The sequence below is a fragment of the Taudactylus pleione genome, unplaced genomic scaffold (assembly GCF_031769625.1).
Source record: "Taudactylus pleione unplaced genomic scaffold, aTauple2 ptg000342l, whole genome shotgun sequence".
NCBI classification, from domain to species: Eukaryota; Metazoa; Chordata; class Amphibia; order Anura; family Myobatrachidae; genus Taudactylus; species Taudactylus pleione.
Window position 1 is genome coordinate 7,857,782 of NW_028284743.1, and position 25,848 is coordinate 7,883,629.

General features: G+C 41.7%; 1 protein-coding gene across 3 annotated transcripts in view; it reads left to right on the forward strand.

Moving 5' to 3' along the window:
* Positions 1–356: 356 nt before the first annotated feature.
* TCERG1 (transcription elongation regulator 1) overlaps positions 357–25,848 on the forward strand; it is a 58,407-nt gene continuing 32,915 nt past the window's right edge. For all 3 annotated transcript variants that reach the window (XM_088443987.1, XM_088443989.1, XM_088443988.1), the window contains exons 1-8: positions 357–462; positions 5,375–5,606; positions 9,772–9,960; positions 13,712–14,069; positions 15,146–15,391; positions 17,002–17,064; positions 18,631–18,831; positions 20,418–20,536. In XM_088443987.1, coding sequence (XP_088300113.1) covers positions 413–462; positions 5,375–5,606; positions 9,772–9,960; positions 13,712–14,069; positions 15,146–15,391; positions 17,002–17,064; positions 18,631–18,831; positions 20,418–20,536 — 1,458 coding nt within the window. In that variant the 5' untranslated portion in view covers positions 357–412. The remainder of the gene's footprint in view (positions 463–5,374; positions 5,607–9,771; positions 9,961–13,711; positions 14,070–15,145; positions 15,392–17,001; positions 17,065–18,630; positions 18,832–20,417; positions 20,537–25,848) is intronic.

Below are 25,848 nucleotides of genomic sequence, written 5' to 3' on the forward strand. Positions count from 1 at the left end.
GTGTATATATATATATATATATATATATATATATATATTTATACTTTTATTGAAAGGGGCCCCCACACGTTTGCAGCCCAGAGGCCTCCACACCTTAATCCGGCCCTGCACAGGGAAGCTAGTCGGGAACAACGTGCGCTACTAACGTAAACAGCAACTGTACCAGCGAGAGCGATGTGCACCGCGCATGCGCCCTATGGGCGCCACTAGGAGTCGCTGGTGTCTCTTTCCCCCACTCGTCTTGCTGATCCCCCCACTCGCCTTGCTGATCCCGCCTCTCCAGGAAATAGTCACCGCACTGCCCGGAAGCCAGTCCGACTGACGTGTCCTTCAGCCAATAGCAGCGGGGATATGTCAGTCAGGTGGTCTGTGTGTGGGTGGAGCAGGTGTGAGACGGTCGGTTGTTCCTGTAATGGCGGAACGCGGGGACTCCGATGTGGAGAGATACAATAGTGAGATCAGGTGTGTGACGCTGGCTACGGGTGAGGGCGGGCAGGTGTGTGTGTGGCTGGCGGGCCCTGGTTACAGCACAGGCCAGGTGATGGTACGGTGTGCAGCGTGTAATGACCCCAGCGGGGCACATGTCTGTCATTGGCGGCACTGTATGTATGTAGGGAGGACGTGTCAGGGAGATGATGATGATGCACCATTGGGATCCCCCTGTGCTTATACCCAGCAGCTTTGTGTCTTACTGCTGGCATATATACATAAGCGGTTGTCACATACCCTCCCCACTTCCTAGTGTAGTAAATAGAGATAAGTTAGGATCACACACCGCAGTATTTGTGGTTTATGGCTTTGTATTAGAATTACACGTAATAATAACAATAAGCACTGTGCAGAGCCCCATGTGTAATGCAGCTATTGCTTACATTGGTATTGATAAGTGATGAATGCTGATTGGGAGCAGCCATGCTGTGTTTCCTAGTTAGTGGGAGCGAAAAGCACAATTTGTGTAACACAAGTGGTTTTGTCTTATGTACAATAAAGGCTTCTATCATTGCTAATACTACAACTTCTCTATTGATTACTGGCTAATAATGCTGTGGGAATCCTTTACAGGCACAGTTTGAAGTGGTGCAACCTGACAACTTGGGACCCAAATGAGAGAACCTCTGGTTAGATATCATATCATAGAGGGCCTTATATAGATCGCCTTCACAGCTAAAGCCAATCCAGCTGAAGGGTGCAGATTACACCAGGGCCAGCCATGTTGTCAGTCAATGGGTGCAAATTTAGTTTTTACATGCATGAAAATAATGCAGCAGCACACAAAGGTGCGTTATCACACTGCAATTTAGAGTTTTGCTGAAATATGAATAGATCAAATTCTCCAAGTGCATGACTTGTACCTTAAATAGAGGTATATATCTGCTGCAGTTAGAGGTATCGTCACCCTCACATAAACCACTTTAAAAAATGAATATAACTGCGCTGATATATCCTGCTAGAAAATCTCTCCAGTATAAATGTGTAAATAATGGTTTTATTAATACCTAAAAATATCAAATAAAAATGATATGCACAGGTATAATCACTTATAACATCTGTTAAACATATTGCGCACAAAGTTTTTATGTAATCAAGTATATGCATATTTATTTAAGTCTAAAACAATCTATCAATAAGGTTTCTATTCATATCAATATAGAAACATTGTATCAAACTATCACTAATAGCAACATAAAAACAGTGGCCCTCATTCAGAGCCGTGCGCTCTGAGCAGAGCGCACGCTCTGAATGAGGGCCGCCCTCCATAATTATGGAGCGTCCTCCTGGACGCTCGTATAGCTGTGGGTCACCACCCACAGCCTATACGAGCATGCAGTTTGATGGCCGCGATGGTCTTGACCATCGCGACCATCGCCACTGCGAGCCGGAGCCTGCGGTTGAGGTTTTCAACCGCAAGGCCCGGAGTGATTTTGGCTCTATCAGAGCCAAAATCACTCCCACTGACATCACTAGTGATGTCAGTGGGCTGGCTTCTGACGGTAGGCGTTCCCTTGGGAACGCCCCTGGCACGCCCACCAAAAGGGGCGTGCTGTCAATCAACATCGACAGCACGCCCCCTTTGATCAGACACAACGAGCGAAGGAAAGTCCTTCGCTCGTCGCGTCTGGCGCATGCACACGACGGAGCTCCCTCCGTCATGCGCATGCTCAGTGCAGACCATCGACCCACTTGCGAGCGGACAGCCGCTCGCGAGTGGGTCTGAATCAGGCCCCATGTTTGCCATGATTTTGTGCAAAGAAAGAATCTGGTGTTGTGCAGCACTAATGTTCCCAAAAAATGTAGACCAGCTAAAGTTCATAAATAGAAAAGGCAAAAGTAACAAATGTCCAGAGCAGAATTAAAATATTAGTAAAATATATTTTACCGTATTTGGTGATCCCAGGCAATAGCAATTTTAGTCCCAGAGTTGTTTCTGGCTGATTGCTGTACCAAATTATGTTGAATGCCATAGTTGGAGATATCCTATTATCGGGAACCACTGTGTTATGTAGCCGCCTAGCAATGACTACAGTGGAATTTTTCAAACTAGATCGCTGAGACAAGCACCCTTTCCAAATTTAATCTGTTGGTACATCTATTCTTCTTTCAACTGGACACTTTTTTGCCAAGAAGCCCCCGTGGCCCAATCTCACCACGTACTTGTAAATTTTTGCCATAGCTCCAGGCTACAAACACAAATGTGCGAGTCTGGTGGTACCTTAAGTGTGGTATACAGCCGCACTTAGTCGCGCCTAATTGGATCGAGCCCTAAGTGAGGCCCAGAATGTGTTTCCCGGACATAGTATTTAATCCTTTTTAGCCTAAAGCTGGCTCGCAGTGCAAGTGAGTGTAGCTATATACCGTACATACACAGTACCTCTGGACTCGTTCAGAGCCCCATTGGGCCTATGTATACAAATTCACCATTCTGGAGTGAGTTGCCGTTGCTGGTATTTCCACGCCTTTGCAACGGCAACTCGCACCAAATAGGTATAATATTGACCCCCCTCAGTCACCATTAATGTCTGACTGGGAATGAATAGACTTTTAAAATATTGCAGTACAGTTTGAGTCTCTCATATCCAAATATTCCAAAATACGGGATATTCCGAAATACGGAATTTTGTAAACATGACTGAGATAATGAAATCTTTGCTTTTGATGGTTCAATGTACGCAAACTTTGTTTAAGGCACGCGATTATTAAAATATTGTAGAAAATTACCTGCAGGCTTTGTGTATAAGGTGTATATGAAACATAAATTTCATGTATGTACACAAACTTTGTTTGAGCCACAAAATTATTGAAAACATTGTATAAAATTACCTGCAGGCTGTGTGACTATAAGGTGTATACAAAATATAAATGCATTCTGTGTTTAGATTTATTTCCCATTCCTAATATATCGCATTATGATATGCAAATATTCCAAAATACGGAATATTCTGAAATCCAAAATACCCCTGGTCCCAAGCATTTTGGATATGGGAGCCTCAACCTGTATGTAGTCACTTTTCAATAGCTTTCTGATTATCCAGAGCAGTTTTTACATTGAGGAGAGCTAGTTTTCAAAATGGTGTTGTAATTTGTTTAGTTTCAATGAACATGCACATGCCCTTTTTGTTACCTCCAAATTGTCCAAGAGAACAGGAAACCATACCAGGGATAACAATGTTTCATTGCGGTTGCCTAATGTTTTCCTTTGATAGATAATTAAACTAAATGTACATTTTTATTTAGAAATTAGAATATTTCAGTGTTCATTATGAATTAAACAAATATACTATGTCTATGTGTTGCAATGATTTTAAAATATGTGGCAAGCAATAAATAATAATAATAATTTGTGTTAGTTTTACCACCTAACAGCAGAATGTGTGTCTCAATTTAGGGGAAAAATCACTTACTCTGATGTCTTATAAACATATTTCACTATAAGAAGTGAACACAATTATTAGGCCAGTAACCATAATGTCAAATACCTGTAAATCTGCATTTGACATTCGGTTTTAAAGTAACATTGTTACTGACTTTCTGGAGTTATGCCATTGACCCTAATATGTTTGACTTAAATTAAGCAGCAAACGTTTGGAAAATGGCATTGTTGATGCAATGCTCATGAATGCAAGTAGGTGTGCTGAAATTGCTTTTATTGTTAAATGCATTGAAATAGCATTAAAAATGCTAGAATGAGTAAGTAACTTAATAGCATTGCATCCCATATACCAGGGGTATTAAACGTGCGACCCTCCAGCTGCTATGGAACTACACATCCCAGCATTCCATGCCACAGTTTTACCATAAGGGCATGCAAACACTGACAGGGCATGCTGGGATGTGTAGTTCCACAGCAGCTGATGGGCCGCATGTTGAATACCCCTGCCACATACTGTATTTAGATTTAATAATTTTTAATAAGCCATCACCAAGTAACCACAGCAATATAGGTTTATCAAATCTTGGTGAGTGATGAAGTGGAGAAGTTTGCCATAGCAACCGAGCAGCTTCTAAAGCTGGGTACACACTAGACCAGTGTTGGCTAACCTTGACACCCCAGCTGTTATGGAACTACATAACCCAGCATGCACTGCTACAGTTTTGCTATTAGGGCATGCTAAAACTGTGGCAGGGCATGCTGGGATATATAGTTCCACAACAGCTGGAGTGTCAAGGTTAGCCAACACTGCACTAGACGATATGTCTTCTGATACGGCGGCTCAGACGACATATCGTCCACATCGGGCAGTGTTTAACCGCTGTGTCGAAGTAAACACAGCAGCACTCGCAGTGCTTGCGGAAGGGTATGGTCAACCACAAGTGGTGTGTATGGGTCCGATGTTACCGATTGTTTAATACACTTCCTGGAGATGACGTATGTTACTAAGGAAAGTGGGCGTATAATTTCATACCATGATCGCACGGCAAAACATAGTGGACGTGCTAATGTCTTGCTAGCGATCGCGGGATTTGCATACTTTGGATGCGGACAGCTGCGTGCGAACACAGCCTTGTGATCGGGACTGAATCAGGCCTTAAGATCCATGATATCTGCCCAATCTAATTGTTCTCCTACTACTCTATTCCACCCAGCCACCAAAGAAATATTTGGTGTCACCAACGTTCTGTATATAGTGGAGAATGAAGGCTACATGAAGTAACAATAGGGAGGACAATACTTAAATCCTGTTCTAATTTAATCTATGCGTGACATAGCAAATTAATTGTTCAAATTAATGGAAAATGCAACATTTGTACCATTTTCCTACTAAACTGTTAGATCTCAAAAATATGTATATTAAAGATCATTTTATCATCTCTCATTTTTGGACATAGTATTTTCAAGAATAAAAACCTCCCTGCATAACTGTTAATCTTATTTCAGGATGGCACAACAGCAGCAGCAAGCCCTGCGATTTCGTGGTCCTACACCTCCTCCCACTGCTGTATTGAGAGGTCCTCCTCCTCTTTTACGTCCACCACCGCCTTTTGGAATGATGCGAGGACCGCCGCCGCCACCACGCCCTCCATTTGGACGACCTCCTTTTGACCCAAATATGCCACCAATACCACCACCAAGTGGCATTCCTCCTCCAATGGGTCCTCCGCATCTTCAGGTAAATATAGCATGTTCATAACTAGTTTTTTTTCCTATTCTTTGTTTATAGTGTTAAGGTGCCTACACACTTGGCGATGTGCTCACGATCCGACATTGTGTCGGATTTCCCCTTGAACCCTCCCCAGCAGCTCCCCGGCAGTCGTGGGCACGATTTGGTGTTAAAAACTGTCCAATGTGACATACAATCTATCATGCCTCCTAACTATTCCAATGCATCGTGACTAGATTGGCAAATCTGCCCTACAGCACGGCAGATCTGAAGATGCGATGTGCGACCTGCGGGTACACACATGATTTGGGCATATTTTACACGATTTGTCATCACGATTCGTCGTAATCGGGCAAATCGTGTAAAAAATCGCCAAGTGTGTAGGCACCTTTTAGTAAATCTCCTATAGTATAGTGTTCTCCCCAGAAATTCTTTTCAGCTGGGTGGCATCAATAAGTAGCCGGGTGGGGGCCTTCGCAATAATGAAGTTTGTTCAACTCTGACCATATAATGATTTAAACTTGAAATAACATTTTATATATTCTCATCTTCTTAGAGGCCCAGTCGTCTGCAGCTTCATAATCAAAGTCTGTAGGATCTGGTGAAATCAGCATCATGTTATGTAGTGTTGGCACCACAGAATTTATTTTTATACAGCTCCACAGATACTGTCCCCACTTGCAGGCTCCCAAATACAGTCCCCACATATTTTCTTTTTCCAGCTCCTACACAGAGAGAGTGGAGGCAGAACTACTCTTTGTGTTCAGGTGTCTGCTCCCGCCAGAACAGCGCACCCGTTCTTTTATACAGGGGGAGGGATCTCAGCACTCCAGACTGACACCGCCCCTACACTGTGATGGGCCACCGGGCACTCTCCTCCTGCCCCAGTGCCGCGTCCTCTGCCTGGCACTCTCCCCCCCACCCCAATGCCGTGTCCCCTGCCCGGCACTGCCTCCCGCCCCAATGAGCGGCGACCCGTTGCCTGGAACCCTCACTAATGTGTCCTTATTGCCGTCAGACACTGAACCTCCGATATGAACATGTGACGTTGGCATCGCATCCGGTGTCCGTGGCCACAAGGACACGTTGAGGGTGAATGGGCGACGGGACTCGGCGCATTGGGGCGAGGGGGAGTGCAAAGCAGGGGACGTGGCATTGGGCCCGGTGGGGAAGTGCCGGGTGGTAACTGTTTCTTGCCAGGCGTTCCGCCTGCAACAAACAGTATGGGGAGAACACTGTAGTGGTAATCTACTCAGAGCCTTTTTCATTGTCTACAAACTGCATGTCAATTTGGCATATATTTTATATTGACAATAATTCCTAACCTGCACAAAACAATCTATGCAGCCTATAGAATCATGAAACAAGTTACATCCACCTTGTAAAATACTGTATATAGATAAAATAATGAAATATATCATTGGCTTTGGTTCACTCTTTTCACATGATGCAACAGTAAATCGATGAATCGATTCTATTCATCAAATTCATACAGTATATGAAAAGAAGACAAAAATTATTGTATAACAAATGTAGTGTAGTTTATAGAATTAATTTGGTAAAACACCAGTGAAATTCACAGCACATCTCAGGGAATGGGGAGGTTAAATATCATTCACCAAATTGGATAGATCCCTCTTCTCCACGTCTCTACACCCTTCTGTGGTTACACTTATTTTAAGTATATCTTTATAACAGCTGAATCATGGTTTCTTTCAAACTTCCTCCTTTCACAGATTTAAACCGCCAACCATCAATAGACTTTCTGGAATGTTGTGAATTTCACTGCGATTTTTCCAATTTAATATATATATATATGTGTGTGTGTGTGTCTTTTTCATATACACATTCGATAGATGGAATTTATTCATCAATTTACTGTTGCATCTTGTGAGAGAGCATTGAACCAGCGCCAATATTTACCACCACAATGGCTTTGAAATGAAACAAACAAGATGTATTTTAACTGCAGACTTTCAGATTTAATTTGAGGGTAATTACATCCAAATCAGGTGAACGGTGTAGGAATTACAACGGTTTCTATATGTGCCTCCCACTTTTTAAGGGGCCTAAAGTAATGGGACAAACTAAACAATCCTAAATCTAACTTTCACTTTTAATACTTTGTTGCAAATCCTTTGCAGGCAAGTACAGCCTGAAGTGTGGAACGCATAGACATCACCAGACGCTGGGTTTCATCCCTGGTGATGCTCTGCCAGGCCTCTACTGCAAATGTCTTCAGTTCCTGCTTGTTCTTGGGGCATTTTCCCTTCAGTTTTGTCTTCATCAAGTGAAATGCATGCTCAATCGGATTCAGGTCAGGGGATTGACTTGGCCATTGCATAACATTCCACTTTTTAGCCTTAAAAAAACTCTTTGGTTGCTTTTGCAGTATGCTTTGGGTCGTTGTCCATCTGCACTGTGAAGCGCCGTCCAATGAGTTCTGAAGCATTTGACTGAATATGAGCATATAATATTGCCCGAAACACTTCAGAATTCATTCTGCTGCTTTTGTCAGCAGTCACATCATCAATAAATACAAGGGAACCAGTTCCATTGGCAGCCATTCATGCCCATGCCATGACACCACCACCACCATGCTTCACTGATGAGGTGGTATGTTTTGGATCATGAGCAGTTCCTTTCCTTCTCCATACTCTTCTCTTCCCATCACTCTGGTACAAGTTGATATTTGTCTCATCTGTCCATAGGATGTTGTTCCAGAACAGTAATGGCTTTTTTAGATGATGTTTGGCAAACTCTAATCTGGTCTTCCTGTTTTTGAGGCTCACCAATGGTTTACATCTTGTGGTGAACCCTCTATATTCACTCTTGTGAAGTCTTCTCTTGATTGTTGACTTTGACACATATACACCTACCTCCTGGAGAGTGTTCTTGATTTGGCCAACTGTTGTGAAGGGGTTTTTCTTCACCAGGGAAATAATTCTTCTGTCATCCACCACAGTTGTTTTCCGTGGTCTTCCGGGTCTTTTGGTGGTGTTGAGCTCTCCAGTGCGTTCTTTCTTTTTAAGAATGTTCCAAACAGTTGATTTGGCCACACCTAATGTTTTTGCTATCTCTCTGTTGGGTTTGTTTTGATTTTTCAGCTTAATGATGGCTTGCTTCACTGATAGTGACAGCTCTTTGGATCTCATATTGAGAGTCGACAGCAACTGATTGCAAATGTCACACCTAGAATCAACTCCAGACCTTTTACCTGCTTAATTGATAATGAAATAACGAGGGAATAGCCCACACCTGTCCATGAAATAGCTTTTGAGTTGATAGTCCCATTACTTTTGGCCCCTTAAAAAGTGGGAGGCACATATAGAAACCGTTGTAGTTCTTACACCGTTCACCTGATTTGGATGTAATTACCCTCAAATTAAATCTGAAAGTCTGCAGTTAAAGCATATCTTGTTTGTTTCATTTCAAAACCATTGTGGTGGTGAATAGAGGCCAAAATATGAAAATTCTGTCAATGTCCCAATATATATGCACCTGACTGTATGTATGTATGGAAGATATATCATCATTGAACGACATATGATGCTTCAGGGCTGATCAGATATATTTGTGAACTACATATTGAGTGTACACACCCACTGATGCACCATCCATATTTCCTTCTTCGCTTGAATGAACAATAGATCATTTAGGTGGGTACTCAGCATTAGTCCCCCTTAACATTTGTACTGAACATGCCTTGTCTGCAGTACATTAATCAGCTCAAACTGCATTTACGTTAGAGGAGTAATAGAGCAGTCACATAGAATATTGTTACCTATGTGGAAACTGTTTCTTACAATAGTAACCTATGCCAAAGTACAGTGTAGTGAAATAGAATATATTGATGTTTAAAACTTGTTATAGTGTGAACAAGAGAGTTTGTCATCGGAACAATGTTGCTTGTGTATGTTATGCTTTGACTCCTCATCCAGTGAGCTTTATACTTCACCTTGCCGCATGAAAGCACAGACCAGAATCTCTATATAGCCTTACAGTTTGTTCTCCCAAGTTACGGAGCCAGCTAAGTAATTGTATGTAACTGTTACAGATAAGTAGTGTAGCATTGGAGAGAATTATTTTGGAATGTAATGACTAATATAAATTTTAATCTGTTGTAAGATTTAATTTTGCATCTTTGAATTTGTGACCCTTGATCAATACACAGCGACCTCCTTTCATGCCCCCACATATTGGAAGCATGCCACCTCCTGGAATGCTGTTTCCACCAGGGATGCCACCAGTGTCTTCACCTGCAACAACATCAAATCCCAGCCAAAGCCCTGCTCCTACACAGGCACCGACATTGCCACTAAATGAGGAAATCTGGGTAGAGAATAAGACTCCAGATGGCAAGGTTAGTAATTCTACCACATTGTATGTAGAGTAATGTAATAAACTAATATCCAGTTTTGAATATATTGTATTGTTAGCAAGTAAGGGATTGTTCTGTTGGTGTTGACACATCATTTATACCATTCATGTATTCGCATGTAGTTGACTCGTGTTGCTCCTCAGGCTGAGATGACCATTAATGGCTGGTGATAGTAGGCTAGTTGTTACAAAGCCACATATGTATACATCTACAATACTATAAGCTTTTACAAGCAGGACTCTGTTTCTTCTTTCACTGCTGTTTCTTCTACACTGTGACACATTTGTAATATGTTAAAATAAAGGAATATTACAATAGAGAGAACCATTTGTCAACGTAAAAGAACGATATAGCAGGACATCATTTATCACTGCTGAATAGCCATAATTCACCCCAGGCAGGAAAGAGGAACATGGTTTGTGATAGGTGCAGGGTGCTAGAATGAACACTATTCTCCTAAGGCGTATACTATAAGCATGGATAACAAAGTGTATAATGGTAGAAGTGATAAAATAGTTGGTCTAAAAACATAGGGATAACTATTTATAACAAATCGTTATCCTTGTGTTTTTTTTATAAAATGTATTTCACAATATTGAGCCATTCTTTTTTGTAAGTAAAGAAGAAAGAAAAGTCTCCTCCTATGTTTTGGAACCAGATATACAAAATACCAATGAAAATTATGTCTGGTTCCCAAAATAGAGATTTTTTCTTCTTTACTTACAAAAAAGAATGGCTCAATGTTGTGAAATGCAATTTATAACAAACACATAAGGATAACTGTTTATTTATAACAAATAGTTATCCTTATGTTCTTAGACCAACTATATTATCACTTCTACCACTACAGACATTCCTCACTTAACGACAGAGTTCCGTTCCTACGACATACGTCGTTAAACGGATTGGTAGTTAAGCGAGGATGTATATTGGGCGGGACCTGGCCAGAGGGTGACACGCACCTGTGTGTGCCCCATCTCCTCTGAGAACGTGCGGCATCCCCCGTACGTCCTTTGCCTCATGGGAGGCAAGGTCTCCTGTGTGTCCCGCTTCCCAGCAACGGCCCCCCTCTCGCAGCAGAGTCTGTCTTTTTTTTTTTTTTTCGTATCCATGCAAGCCACAGTTAACTGGTCCAAGCGCGAGTCGCAAGTCCGAACAGTCACTAAACAGGTCGTTAAGTGAGGAGCATCTGTATGCATTTTTTTATCCATGATTATTGTATATGCCATAGGAGTTCATTCTTTCACCCTGCACCTGTCACAACCCGTGCAGTTTCTCTTTCCTGCCTCGGGTGTCGCTCTCTGCTCTGGTGCTTCAAGCATGACCTTTATCAAGACCAACAACAGACGTATGAAAGACGGCATATGTCCAAAGAACAGCATGCTGTTCTTTGGTTATATGCTGTCTCTCATACTTCTGTTGTTCTATATCAGTCTGGACCAGACCTCTGCTCCAGGGGAAGCACCCCAACAAGTTGCCTGTGATGTGGATGTGAGTGCGGAAACTCTCTTGGATAGAGAGATATAGATTTCTTGCTTAGTCCCTTTGACCGCTATTTGAAATCCTTTGCAAAAAAAAAAAAAATCACATTGAATATCTCAAAGACTAATTAAGATATTAATCAGCCATAAATTACTGAATTTAGAATAAGACTGGATAAAAAAATGTTGGCAATATTCATAATAAATGCTTTGGTATAGCTAACCTGAAAATGTCAAGAAAACTACCAGAACACATAGCCGGCACAGTGACCCGGGGAAGTTGGTATAGGGGCTGCTGCTCTCATATAGACCCAGCGCCCTAGCCAAGTGTGGACGCTGGGTACGTTCTGCACAGTTCGGCTCCTGATTGGCCACCTGGCTGTGTTACATAGCTATTACATAATGAGGGGAGGGCACGCGTGTGGCACAACATGTGAGGCTGCTGCCGTAGGGGGCACTCTTCCCTCACCTACGTTCTCCAACACGTCAATTCCAGGCTTGCAACTCAATCAGCTCTGTGTTTGCCCCTCAAAAGCAACGCCTCGATTCTCTGCTTTCCACGAGAGCTGCCGGCAGCCGCTGATTGGTGGGAGGCTGGGAGACGGTGAGGTGGAGTAACAGTGCATTATCATTTGCATCTATAGGAGCTCAGCTTGCAATACCCCTGTAGTCCATGGCCAAATATATCATCGCACATACAAATTGCCGAAATGTTACAATAAAAAAAATCACTAAAAATCATAAAAAAAGGCCTGGCTTAGCCGGTTATGTTTCACACACATTTTTCATTACCCCATTCCGTCGTATTAACATATGATCTAGCCTTTATCAACTGAAGCATTTTCCGTACCTATGTTCTTGTACTCACCATTTTATCAAAATTCGTCTGGTGATGTGTTCCCACCATTTTTTTTTAATTCTTGCTTGATTGTTTGTCTTTTTGAATGTTGGTTTATAACAAGGGTGGGGAACCTTTTTTTCTGCCAAGGGACAGTTGGATATTTATGAAATCATTTGCGTGCCATACAAAATTATCAACTTAAAAATTTGCTATCTGTATTGTATAGCATTACTAAAGCAGACTTAATATGAATTATGAAATAAAATTTACATAGTCATCCCCTGACCTCATCCATGGTTCAGCCCAGCCCCACAGGAAAATTAACTCACCCAATTACATGACTCCAGTTTAGTCTCCTCTCCTCCAAAATAGCAGGCACAGACACCCACTGTCTCACTCAGTCACTGCTTGAGGGGGTGCAGCAGCAGGGCTCCCTGTGAAGGGATCAGCAGGGCTCCCTCCCTCCTACTTCCGTCCCTCAGAGATTCAGAAGCACTGTACTTTTTTTAAATGAAGACAGCCTGAGAGCTGGCAGACTCAGAGTCCCACGACCACACTGCTTCTCTGCACTCCACCTCTCCATCCTCCTCCGCTTAAGATGTCTGCAGGCGGGCTGAAGGAGGACTGGTGTCATGGGGTTGCATGTCGCCTCGTGACCTCTGACGTCGCCGAGCACAGCGGGGCAGCGTCTGAGCCAAGTGCTCAGGGCTGAGCACTACCCTGCAGAAAACAATGATGGGAGAGTGCCACAGCTGGCTGGGCCTGATAAAATTATCTTGCGGGTCGTATACGGCCCGCTGGCTGGACGTTCCCCATCCCTGGTTTGTAATAATGGGATTGGTTAAGTTTGACTGAGACCCTGTTGGATGTAGAGGGGAAGAGTTTACTTTACAAACAATTTCAGTTTGAAGATGTGCCCACTTCAAGATGCCCACTAAACCACAAGACAAGTGTCCCCCAGATGGAATCAGAGAAACTGCTTTAACATTGAGGGCCCGATTCTGAGTTGGGAGTAAAGCAAGTAACTGCACTTAGACAAACCATGTTCCAATGCAAGGGGTGTAAGTACATTTATATGTTTGTGAGCAGGGTAAATACTGGCTGCTTTTGCATGCAGCCTACAAATGCTGGGCAGCTTATTTTATACTGCAGTTATATCTGAGTTTGTACACACCCCTCCCAAATCTAAATGACTGCACTTGTTTAAATCTTCCCCACCTGTAATGCAGCATATTTTTGCTAAGATACAGAGCTACGTTTTTTACTTTGCTTCCAGTCAGGCCCTGAGTGCCCATAATCCTATGTCATTATTACCACAAGACCTGTATTGTTGTTTGCTTATGAACATCTTGTTCTGTATTTGTATGTGTGTTTTATATAATGTATTTTTTAATCCTCCCTGTTTCCTTAGGCTTATTTTTATAATGCCCGCACCCGTGAATCTGCGTGGAGTAAGCCCGATGGAGTGAAGGTTATTCAGCAATCAGAACTGACTCCAATGATGGCAGCGCAAGCTCAGGCTCAGGCCCAAGCCCAGGCCCAGGCTCAGGCCCAAGCCCAGGCTCAAGCAGTTCAGGTGCAAGCTCAGGCAGCCCAAGTTCAGGGACAAGCTCAAGTGCAGAACCAGGCTGCTCATACACAGGCTGTGACTGGTGCCTCTCCAACAACGAGCAGCCCCTCACTAATGGTGTCTACGTCGGCATCTTCAACTAGTCAACCGTGTTCAACTAATACTACCACATCAAACTCCATTTTACAGGTGGTGCCTAGTAAGTACTGTTGTCTCAGTCTCCTCTTCTCTCTGTAATCAGTGTCTTGCAGGCCAGTGCGTGCCATGGACTATATTCTGGAATGGCATTCCCGTCTTGTTTCATTAAGCTATTTTCAAGATAAATTAGTTGGTTGAACTCATGTTCAATACTAATAATACTAATGTTTCTGAAAAACAAAAGAATGCTTTATTTACATGAATTCAAAATAGAACATTTTTTTTGTTACATTTTACAAATGGTTTTATTTTGAGTTAAAAGTTGTTTTCCCAAGATGATATATTGTTTCTGAACACTGTTCTACAGATTATCTTTTTAATTTATAAAGAGCTGGCATATCAAGTTACTCAGTGCTTTCAGCAGATCATGATGCAAACATTAACATGAAGTAGTTGGTAAAAATGACCAAGTGAGCTCACAGAGGTGCGCGGAACGCTAGATACATAAGATGGTAAAATAGTAATTGTAGGGAAATTGTGCGTATGTCACTACTGTAAACCGTAAACATAGTCCACCATCAGTACCAAAGCACCTGGAAGTTTAGGCAGAGGATATGGTGGTTTGTGTGCTCATTTATGTACATTGTAAGGCACTGCGGAACCCTTGTGGCGCTATATAAATAAAGGATAGTAATAATATTGTTCATAGCAACAGAAAATGTTTTTTTTTCTAGTACACTAAGAACATTAAAGTCAGCTGATTGCTATGGGCAGCACAACCTTTTGGGCTCCAATATATGTACATAAGTTCCCCTCTGTACGTTGCTTAAAAATCTAAAGCATTTGAAAATAAATTTGCCACCTGTTGGTTCTGATGGTTGTTAGTGCATTTATGCTAGTCACTTACTAGACTTTGTTATGACAGTATACAAATAAACTTCTGTGAAATATCTTTACTAGATATGTAAAGCTTTACCACTGTTAAATAAAAATATAAACTTAAATTAGAATAGATTTTTTACTACTGTGACACCATAGCATTTAAAAAAATGCCTTTTTGACTGCTTTCTAATGGGCAGCATTTGCACATTATAAAAATATTCCATTGTTTCACCAAATCCTTTTTCTTCCAAACAGGCTCATCTGCTCCTGAGCAATCCCAAAGTAATTCTGTTTCTGTGACCACAACAGCCACGATCAGTGTTGCAACCTCTCTACCCACAGTTTCTTCAGTGCAAACTCTGCCTCAGCCGCTGTGCCAGACATTACCGCCCAGCATTCCTCATGCGTTACCACAACCCACAGCAGCAATTCAGGCCTTCCCTCCAGTTATGGTACCCCCATTTCGCGTTCCCCTTCCTGGCATGCCCATACCACTACCAGGTAATGTATCAATATTTAGCTGTCTGGCACTGTAAAAACCAACCTTTATTGCTACTTAATATGGATGCTAGATCAGTATGAATGAAAGTATCTCAGATACTGGTATAACAGGTAACAGATCTCTAAAACTGGAGAATTTAATATTCAGATTGTGTTGGTTTTTATTCCAGATGCTTTTTTAAATTTAAATATCATTATGAAATAATTACACATTACGGAAATATTTTTTTAAGTAAACCGATCTAAAGAAAATGTAATTGCCTTGTTCTCATTTACTTTCAAGTGGTTTCTAATTAGCAAGAATAGTAACGTGTATTTATTTCTTAGCAAGTCATGTAATTCTGAGAAATATCTGGAGGTGGCAGTGTGGTATCACTCTGCTTGTTTGAACAATATTGTAAATCAGTGTTTCTCAACCTCGGCCCTTAGGACCCCTCACAGTTCACATTTTACAGGTCACACAGCAGGTGCACAGGTGTATTACCATCTGTCACATTTTATAGATCCACAGGTGACCTGGAAACATGAACTGGTTAGTGTTGAGAGGACTGAGCTAAAAAATAAACATTGGTGGAAAAATTTATGTTAATCAAACCTTAATTTTAATAGCGATCACGCATCAGTAAAGGCACTATAGCTCCTTACATATGAGAGCACACCACTGATCAGCAAGCATAATATGTGCCCTTGTGATATTATATTAAATGGATAATATGGATTTTTATGTATGCTGGTAACCAGTGTGTACAGAAAATGTATGGTTTTTTTTTATTTATTTTTTATTGTGGTACAATAATTGCTATTTTATCACATGGGCTGTGGCTCACCCATATGGAGGGAAAGACAATAGTTTTGCTCACGCTTAAATTGGATATTAGTTTATATATTAGATTTCAACAAGCCTGTTTTGTCTAAACTGGTCCTATAAAGCATTATATTAAAATGTTATATCCTTTTTAAAACACAATTGTAATTTCCAGAAGCATGCCGCCCTTTTTATTTTTTTATTAATATGAGAAAAGTAAGTTAATGACCAATTTGTGTATCCTTGCTGCTTGGATCTTGCTGGCAGGCAGTGCAAGCTTTTCCTTCAAACCGCAGTTCTGCAATTTAGTTGTTGCTGAAGAGAGCCTGCGTGTATACAACAGCATGTTCTTTTCTGTACATGTTTTAGTAATCGTACACATGAGAGGACTTTGAGCCTCCTGCATTGATTTATGATACTGGCTTTTTAGATGAATTACATTACATTGCATCTTGCCAAAACAAACTGGTTTACACTAAATTAGTCTATGCGTAAATTACATTTGTCTTTTGATTTAATCTCTGTTTAAGTAGACCATTGTTGTAAACTAAATTTATTTTAATTTCATGAAAATGGAGTTTTCCAATTGCACATTAGACAAAATAAAATTACATTCACACTGCTCACAACTATGAAGATGCCAAAAGAAAACTGCTCTATTTGTTGCCCTGAAATTATCGCCAGAGTAGTGTCCGATGTTGAGATGCTTTACTGATGTAATGACTGCAGTGTTCTTATTGTCCAACCTCAGTGGTAGCAGACGGTGATAGCCAGATTCAAACATGTTTGTATGTCCATTTTACAGGTGTAGCAATGATGCAAATAGTAAGCTGCCCGTATGTAAAGACAGTCGCTACCACCAAAACCGGTAACTTTTTTTTTTTTTTTTAACAATATTTTAGTTTGTTTTTGTTTAATAATTGGCATGATAGTGAATGCTGGTGTACTTTATCCCCATGCCTGCTCCCTTCTCCCCTCCGCAGCTCAGTAATGTAGATACCTGTAATTAGATGTGCTTAGATTTCTTACTTGACTGAACCAGTCTTGTAGGTGTAATATATGTACTTGTTGTTCCAACACTGCTTAGTTTTATTGTCTCTCAAGTGTTGTTACTTTTCCTGCATGTGTGTGTATGTGCTCTGTTGACTTAAAGGACAGTTCTACATTCTAAAATGAATCCCCACACTTGAGTTTATTTCCAGGGACGTGGTGGTTCCTTGTTAAAATTGGGCCCCCGAAAATGTAGAATTGACTATAATTACTATACCCACACACTCCTGCCAGTGCTGCGGTCAGCAAATACATCATTTCATAGTCTGTGTCTCAAATAGGCCACTAGGACTTATTATATAAGAGGCACGAAGCTGTGCAGTGACTATATAGGAGGTCTTCTCTCATCTGTTCCTAATAGAAAGTGGAACTGCCCTTTTATAAAACGGTCTTGATGGCTTATTGCACCACAGGTCTCAGACATTGTCATGGCTAATATATGTCCTCATTTTTGTACATATACACGGGGCTGTTCTATTGCTGTTCTGCCTCAGTGCTCTTTGTCTGTACTGGTCCCAAGGGAAGTAGTGTGCTGGTATACTTTCAGCTGTGTTTCTATTACTGCTGGGGTGATTTTCTGCTTCACTTTCAACTCTTGTCCTACTGACTGTATGAAGTCATCAACATAAATAATTTGTATGTACATGAGACCTTGTAGCAAAATAACTTGATGTCTCGGTCTTGCAGCAGCTACAGGAGTGGCAGCCTTCTTACATTGGGAAATTAGACTTATGTTGCATAGAAGTTGTTCTCCTTAAGAAATCAATAAAATTACCTTCAAATTGATAACCGATTTAGACCAATAAAGGGACAGTATCATTTTATGTATGCTATTATATAGACGGTGGTATCCTTACATGTAACAAAAGTAAAACGTGACTTCTTTTGGCATCCCACTGCAATCTACTATGCTAATATATTAGCTGGGCCTCACTTGGTGCTACCTCTCGTCTGGTGCATCATAACAGTGCTGTACAAAGTGATAATACCGATACCTCTTATTAGTGCAGTGAGCAGACAGTCACTAAGGCAAACTGAGAAAGGAGAAGCAACCCTGGCAGATATTCTAGTAATAAACCATGTACACCATTGTGCATAAGTGTCATTGGCACAAAATACCTAAGTGTTACTTAAAGGTTTATTTAAATTCACAATTTGGAGGCATATCCCCTTTACTGTAAATTGTTTCCCTGTCAAGAATCTGTGCTTAAAGAAGGTATACATTTGGCAATGTTTGCATTTGTAACAAAGCCTTTAATTAAAGAATTGTGGTTTAGAGTGAATTAATTTAAGACACCGTTGTCTGTGAAAGAATTCCCTTGCTTCATGTTACTGTGTACAGTATCTAAGAAATAATCTGTTAATCTAGTGACCATGTCTGTAGGTGTCTTGCCTGGAATTGCATCTTCAATTGTTCCGATGATTCATCCTCAAGTGGCCCTTGCTGCTTCTCCTGCCACCTTAGCAGGAGCGACGATATTGTCAGAGTGGTCCGAATACAAAACCGCTGATGGCAAAACATACTATTATAATAACCGCACTTTGGAATCCACGTGGGACAAACCTCAGGAACTGAAAGAAAAGGGTATGTGTTAACCGTATCATACATATTGTTTCCGTTAATCATCTTCTATTTGTAGCCTGAGAGTAAATACTACACGGGAAGACTCAATGAAAGCGAAAGTTTTGTGAATCTTCAGAAAAGTCTTCAGATAGAGCAGTTGAATTTACTGTTAATGTATACTGTACAATCCAATAATTTTCATTATATATTGTCATGCTAACACTGTGTAATGTGCAGTTAAGTGTATTATAACATTTGTTTATGCTTAGATAAAACACATCAATCTTTATGTATGCCAATTATTTCCTTAGCCCTATTGTTATGAATGGTCCCAGTTACGCATATGTTTTGCCCCTTCTCACTAAAATGAACTGTAAATATAGCAGGGTGATCTTCAATACTTTATTACAGTGGTTCCCAAACTTTCTTGAATGGCGGCACACTAGAAGAGTATCAGCATTGTTTTCAGGGCACCCCCAGGCCAAAATTCAAATTGAGATTTATCAAATTTTATGAAATTAAGTAGATTGTGCTTACCTGTCACCCTTAGGGTCAGTTATGTGGAGGTGGGCAGGGTTGTGCTTCTATTTGTCCACATATTTTATAATAGGCTAAACCAATACTGGCGGCTGCCAATCACATGGACCATAAATAATTTGTTCCTGAATCGCCAACCCATGACACCCCTGCAAGTGGCACCCAGTCTGGGAACCACTGTTGTATTAGTTTATGAAATAGAACTGGTGTTTTTGTGCATATAGGCTTGACGTATCTTCGTATTTTTAGTCTTCCGTTGCACAGTGTGTTTTACCTTTTGGTGAGATTCCTTGCATCAAACTGTAGATCCCACTTCCGTTTTGTAGCTGTTTGCCCGGTTTCAATGTATTTTTGTAACCTACTGTAGCATACTGCATATTCTTTTATCAATGTAGGTTTAAGTCATAATTTCTGCATCTGTCTAAAGGACAGCATTTGACTCATTTCTGCTGGCTAGATTTGGCTGTTAATCTACCAGATTTCAGGGTTAAGATGGGTTCACACTGATAGATATATCGTCCATTCAATGGAACGGCCGATATATGTATCGATAGTACATCGGCGGGTGTGTATACCCCGATATGTCTGTAAACATCATCGTTCACACATATTGGATCGGCCCTGCAGCGCAGCAGATGGTCGATTATATCTGAAATATATATCGGTCATCTGCTGGTGTGTACGGGCGACCCGCTGATCGCCTGTACACATGCTACAGGGACCCGCCAATGAGTGAAAGCCCGTAGAGTAGCAACTTCAAGGCTGAGACATCTGGCAGATGACTTGTAAGTGTGTATGCATTTACCAATAGTCAGCTAGATCGGTGTTCATTGACCTAGTGTCTACCCAGGTTTAGTTTGTTCAGTTCTGATTGGAAGATCCAAATATGGTGGTCTCACCAGAATAGTTTGGTAAAATCTAAAATTTGTGTACCTTCGATATCCGTTACCGAAACAGATTCTATGTACTGGTGTTTTTCAGTGTTTAGTATGTTGCCCAAAATGTCCACAACTTTTTAAATACTGGTGTGGAAAGTCTTTCCAGTAGTAATTTCTAACAACTTTCTTTAGATAAAGAAGTTGAGAAAGTAAAAGAGCCGGTTAAGCCTGAGCCAGTTGTGGAGGAACCACAGCCAATGGAGGCCGAGGAAGAGGTGCCAAAGGAAGAGCCTCCCAAGGAGATAAAGGAGGTAAAAGCCTGCAACCAAGTCGCTTGGTATTGTCCTTTTTAATTACTTTTTGGTAGGGATGGGGTGTGTTTGTGTGCATTTTCACTGCTTATAGCAGTATAGAAATAAACACTTGGGGTGAATAGATACGTTTCGCACACTTGTGACCTGTACACAATTTCAGAATCCTCTTTGTACCACACACCCAAAGCACTGGATACCACTCAATAGTTTTTCATGAGTCCAGAATTCTGTCTCCATCCAATATACTTACCTTGTTAAGATTGTTGATTATTTTAATTGCAAAAATTCATCTGCTTCCAAAACAAAGTTGTTGTGCACTGCTGTGTCCTGTGCCAGAAATGTCTACGCTTATTGCTACAAATTATTTTATACCTTAGTCACATTTGCATGAACAGGTTCCATCTAACCACTGGCTGAACTGGAAATTAAAAAACACATTTTACATTTTCCGTGAATTCTGTCAGTAATATAGCCCTACTGTGATTATAAAATGCTTGTATTTTTTATTATATAATTTACATTTAAATTGTTGCAAGAGTTTAATCTCAATTGTAATTTTAGCATTTTCGTTCAGCCTGCCTTTTGTACCCACATTTTGTGCTCTTCTTGTTACCTTCTTCATTTGGTGGAGTGTGTGTGTGTGTATCTATTTGGTTGAGTGTGTGCTCAGTCAACATCTGCACGTGTGCTCTAAAAGGGGTGGTGCTTGGCACTTACGGAGGTGCTGGGCTGCCCCCAAGCCCTTCCCGTTCGGTGAATAGATGCAGTGCGCATGTGCACTGCTTCTATTCACCCTCTACTCACTGAATCCCCGCCCCCCCTCAACCTTTAACCCCCCACAGGTGCAGCAGATGGCGGTGAGTGTGTGTACCACACAGATACAGCGGGTAAAATAAGTATTGAACACATCAACATTTTTCTCAGTAAATATATTTGTAATGGGGTTATTGTAATTACATTTTCACCAAATGTCCGCACCAACCCATGCAATCCACACATCAAATCATAGATGTCCATAAATTAGTTATGTGAAATGACACAGGAAAAAAGACATGGAAAGCCAAGACACCAGCTGAAAACTATCAGTAATTGGAAAGCAATCCTGCCCCTTGTCAGTGGAAATTAATATAAGCTGGTTCAGTCCCAACCGATGGCCTATAAAAAGGTGTCTCATTACCAAGGTGTCACACAAGAAACCTCTCATGATGGGTAAAAGCAAAGAGCTCTCTCAAGACCTTAGCAACCTTAATTGTTGCAAAACATACTGATGGCATTGGTTACAGACGTATTTCTAAACTTCTTAGTGTTCCAGTGAGCACTGTTGGGGCCATAATCCGGAAGTGGAAGAACATAATTTCACCATAAACCGGCCACGACCAGTTGCTCCTCACAAAATTTCTGACAGATGAGTGAAAAGAATTATCAGAAGAGTTGTCCAAGAGCCAATTAGCAGGTACAGTTGTTTCAAAGAAAACAATAAGTAATGCACTCAACCGCCATTGCCTGTATGCACGCTCACCGTGCAAGACTCCATTGCTGAAGAAAAAAATGTTGAAGCTCGTTTAAAGTTTGCTGCACAACATTTGGACAAGCCTGTGAAATACTGGGAGAATATAGTCTGGTCAGATGAGACCAAGATTCAAATGTTTGGATACTATAATACACACCATGTTTGGGGGTGAAATGGCACTGCATATCACCCCAAACACACCATACCAACAGTGAAGTTTGGAGGTAGAAACATCATGGTGTGGGGCTGTTTTTCACCATACAGTACTGGCATGCTTCATATGGTTGAAGGAAGGATGAATGGAATAATGTGCTGAGACATTCTTGATAAAAATCTGCTGACATCTACCAGGATGCTTAAGATGAAATGAGGGTGGACATTTCAGCAAGACGATGATTCCAAACGCAGCCAAGGACACTCTCAATTGGTTTCAGAGAAAGAAAATAAAGCTGCTAGAATGGCCCAGCCAATCACCTGACTTGAATCCAATTGAAAAGCTATGGAAAGAACTAAAGATCAGAGTTCATAGAAGCGACCCACGGAATCTTCAAGATTTGAAGACTGTGTGGAAGAATGGGCTAAAATCACACATGAACAATGCAGGCGACTCGTTTCTCCATACAGGAGGCATCTTGAAGTTGTCATTACCAACAAAGGCTTTTGTACGAGGTATTAAATACATTTCAGTAAGCGTGTTCAATACTTTTTCCCTGTGTGATTTCACATTATTACAACAACTTAATGTATGGACATCTATGGTTTGATTTATTTGCATGTGAGGATTGCATGGGTTGTTGCTGACATTTGTAAAAATTTCATTACAATAGCCCCATTACAAATATATTTACTGAGAAGAATGTTGATGTGTTCACTACTTATTTTACCCACTGTATGTCCTCATATACTGTTGTTCAACTCGCGGCAAATAGCCCCTCTTGGCGCTCCAGGTCCCAGGTGACTCTGCCAAGCGTCTCTCTATCAAAATGGACGTCTTATAAATAACTGGGAGCAACAAAACTACATTGCTAGATTGCACTGATAAATTTGATGTCTAACATTTGTATATCTGTGTATGTGACGGAGTCCGAATCTGTGTACAAAGTGCTGCGATGCAGTGGCTACGACTTTTTCTCAAGCCAAGCTCCGTTGTGCTACATCTGCAACTTTGTATGTATTTAAAACTAATTCCTGTGTGTTAAAGTCGTAACCCAGCATCTCTAGTGCACTTTCAGCTCTGTTTTGCTGTGTCTATGTTGTGACTAAGACAAAACGCTATTCCTTTTTGTGAAGTCTGACACGCCGGGCGTCTCACGCCGTATGGCGGATAGTCGCTATATGTATGTATGTATGTATAGAAGCATTTGGCCAGTGATCATTAATTTTAGACCAACCTCAACTTTGTTAAAATGAGTTATGCTTTAAATACAAAATGAAAAGGAACTTCACAATAAGCACAATACTGATAAAACAGGATTTTTCTACTTACCAGTAAAATCCATTTCTCCGCTTCTATGGGACACTGGGGTATAGAGAGTGGTGTGTGGAGCCTGACACTTTACATCTTATGGGATTTGGGCTTAGCTTCTCCCCCCTATAAACCCAACTGCATTCAGTTTATTTTAACCAAGCCAAGTAGAAACAAAAGGCGAGCGAGAGAGCAAAGGCGGAAGAACATTTAACTAGTACAACTTTCACACTGCCAGCAAATAACCCAGGTTATTGCACATGAACACGCAGCAACCCTGGTTACTGTGCAGTGTGTGAAAGGGTCCAGTTGAAATAACCCGGGTCGAGCAACCTGGCATTTCAACTCTGTTAATGAGTCGGGGTGTACACGAGTGTAATCCGGCTCGCTGTGTAGCGTACACTGGTCGAGGCAACCCGGGTCCCGTTCACTGCAAAGGATGAGCCGGCGCTTAGATGTCATCGCCCAGCATTATTGCCAGGTCGGGCCGCCAGTCTGAAAGGGATCAGTCGGGTCGCACCCAGGATGGATGCGTGTACAAATCCCGGGTGTGACCCGGCATTTGCGATGTGAAAGGTATTAGTGACTGACCTGTCACAACATTATACAGGCACAGCAGCCACACCCAAACAGAATCATATACACTGAACACACCAGTGCAAGGAGGGCATCCAGCCTCTCCCTTGGAATCAGAGAAATGTATTTAATTGGTAAGTAAAAAAATTCCTGTATTCTCCTTCATCCACCTTGGAACACTGGAGATGTCCTAATGCATGGAAGGGGAGTGCTCTGTGGATGCACAAAGTACCCTGCGTCCAAAACTAGCCTTCATGGATGCAAAAGTGTCAAAATGATAGTTTGACAAAAGTATGCACGCAAGACCAGGTGGCAGTCTGACACAGCTTAGCCCAGAGGCCCCTTTGGTGCACCTAACAAATGGAATGAGTGGGGACCCTTGACCCTGGGCAAATGTAAGTTTGCCAGATAACCTCTCTGACACACCGGGATACTGGGCCTGATTCAGAGCCGCTCTGAAGCGGCCGCTCGTTCGCTCCGAGCGATGTTCGCACAACTGCGCATGCGTATGGGTTGTAATAAGCATGCGCGAACCAGTCATTGCGGTCGGAAATTGTGTGCTCGCAAAATAGCGAATGCCTGCTAATTTGAGTGACAGAATGAGGCGTTTGTGGGTGGTAACAGGGGAAGGTGCTTGAAAACGGGGAGTGGGAGTGGAGATCCGAACGCAGGCGTGCCAAATGGTCAAAACGGGCGTTTTAAGGGTGTGCATAATTAACAAAGCAGCGTCATCGACCACGTCACTTGGTTGTCTTTTAGCCTGAACTGCTCGCATGATTGCGGTAGGAAAATCCTACCACAAGCACTGCGAGCAGTTCATACGCCTTTCGATGTACTCGATTAATCTAATAAATAGCGGAGATGACGTAGGATGCGAGCGGCCAGGGGGCGTTTTTTAAATAGCGAGCGCATGTTTCGTTCGCTCGTTCAGACATAGAGGCGTCAACAACCAGCAAAGAGCGAGCGCTCTATTTAAATATACGGCCCCTTTTTCTGAACGAGCGAGCGCAAATAGCGTCCGGCTCTGAATCAGGCCCACTGTCTGTTTAGAAGCAGGCCAACCTTTCTTGGATGACTGATGACTTGTTTATCATCCATGATTCACACGTAATGCCAAAGTATGGAAAACATACAATCTAAGAGCCCGTACGACACCCAATGAATTGGCCAAATTATCTCCGCTAGGGAGGACTGCAACTACGATAGGCTGATTTATGTGAAATTTGGAAGCAACCTTTGGCAAAAAGTAATGTTTTACAAGCTCCGTCTGGTCATCATGAAAAACTAGATAGGGAGAGCAACAAGATAAGGCACTTAGCTCAGACATTTTCCTGGCCGAAGAAATTACTAGAACAAAGACTCTTCCAAGTGAGCTATTTCAAATTAAGTTGTTCAAACCTATCAAAAATTGCAAGACAAGATTCAAGTCCCACAGAGCAGTGGGAGAAAGAACCGGGGGCTGAAGATGAAGAACCCCATGTATGAACAACTGGATTGCAAGAAGTAATGCCAAGTGTTTCTTGAAAAAGACTGATAATGCCTAAACCTGCACCTTCAAGGATCCCAGGAGCAGACCCACATCCAGACCCAAGGGAGAGCCTGAAACACCAGGAAGGAAAACCACGCCCTTTTGCATGGGAAACATATGCACACTAAATGCGGCGGTGATGTTCTACAGAAAACCGGTTTGCGAGCCCTTAGCATAGTATGAAAAACTGCATCTCGAATACTTTGTCATTACAATTGATGTCTCAACAG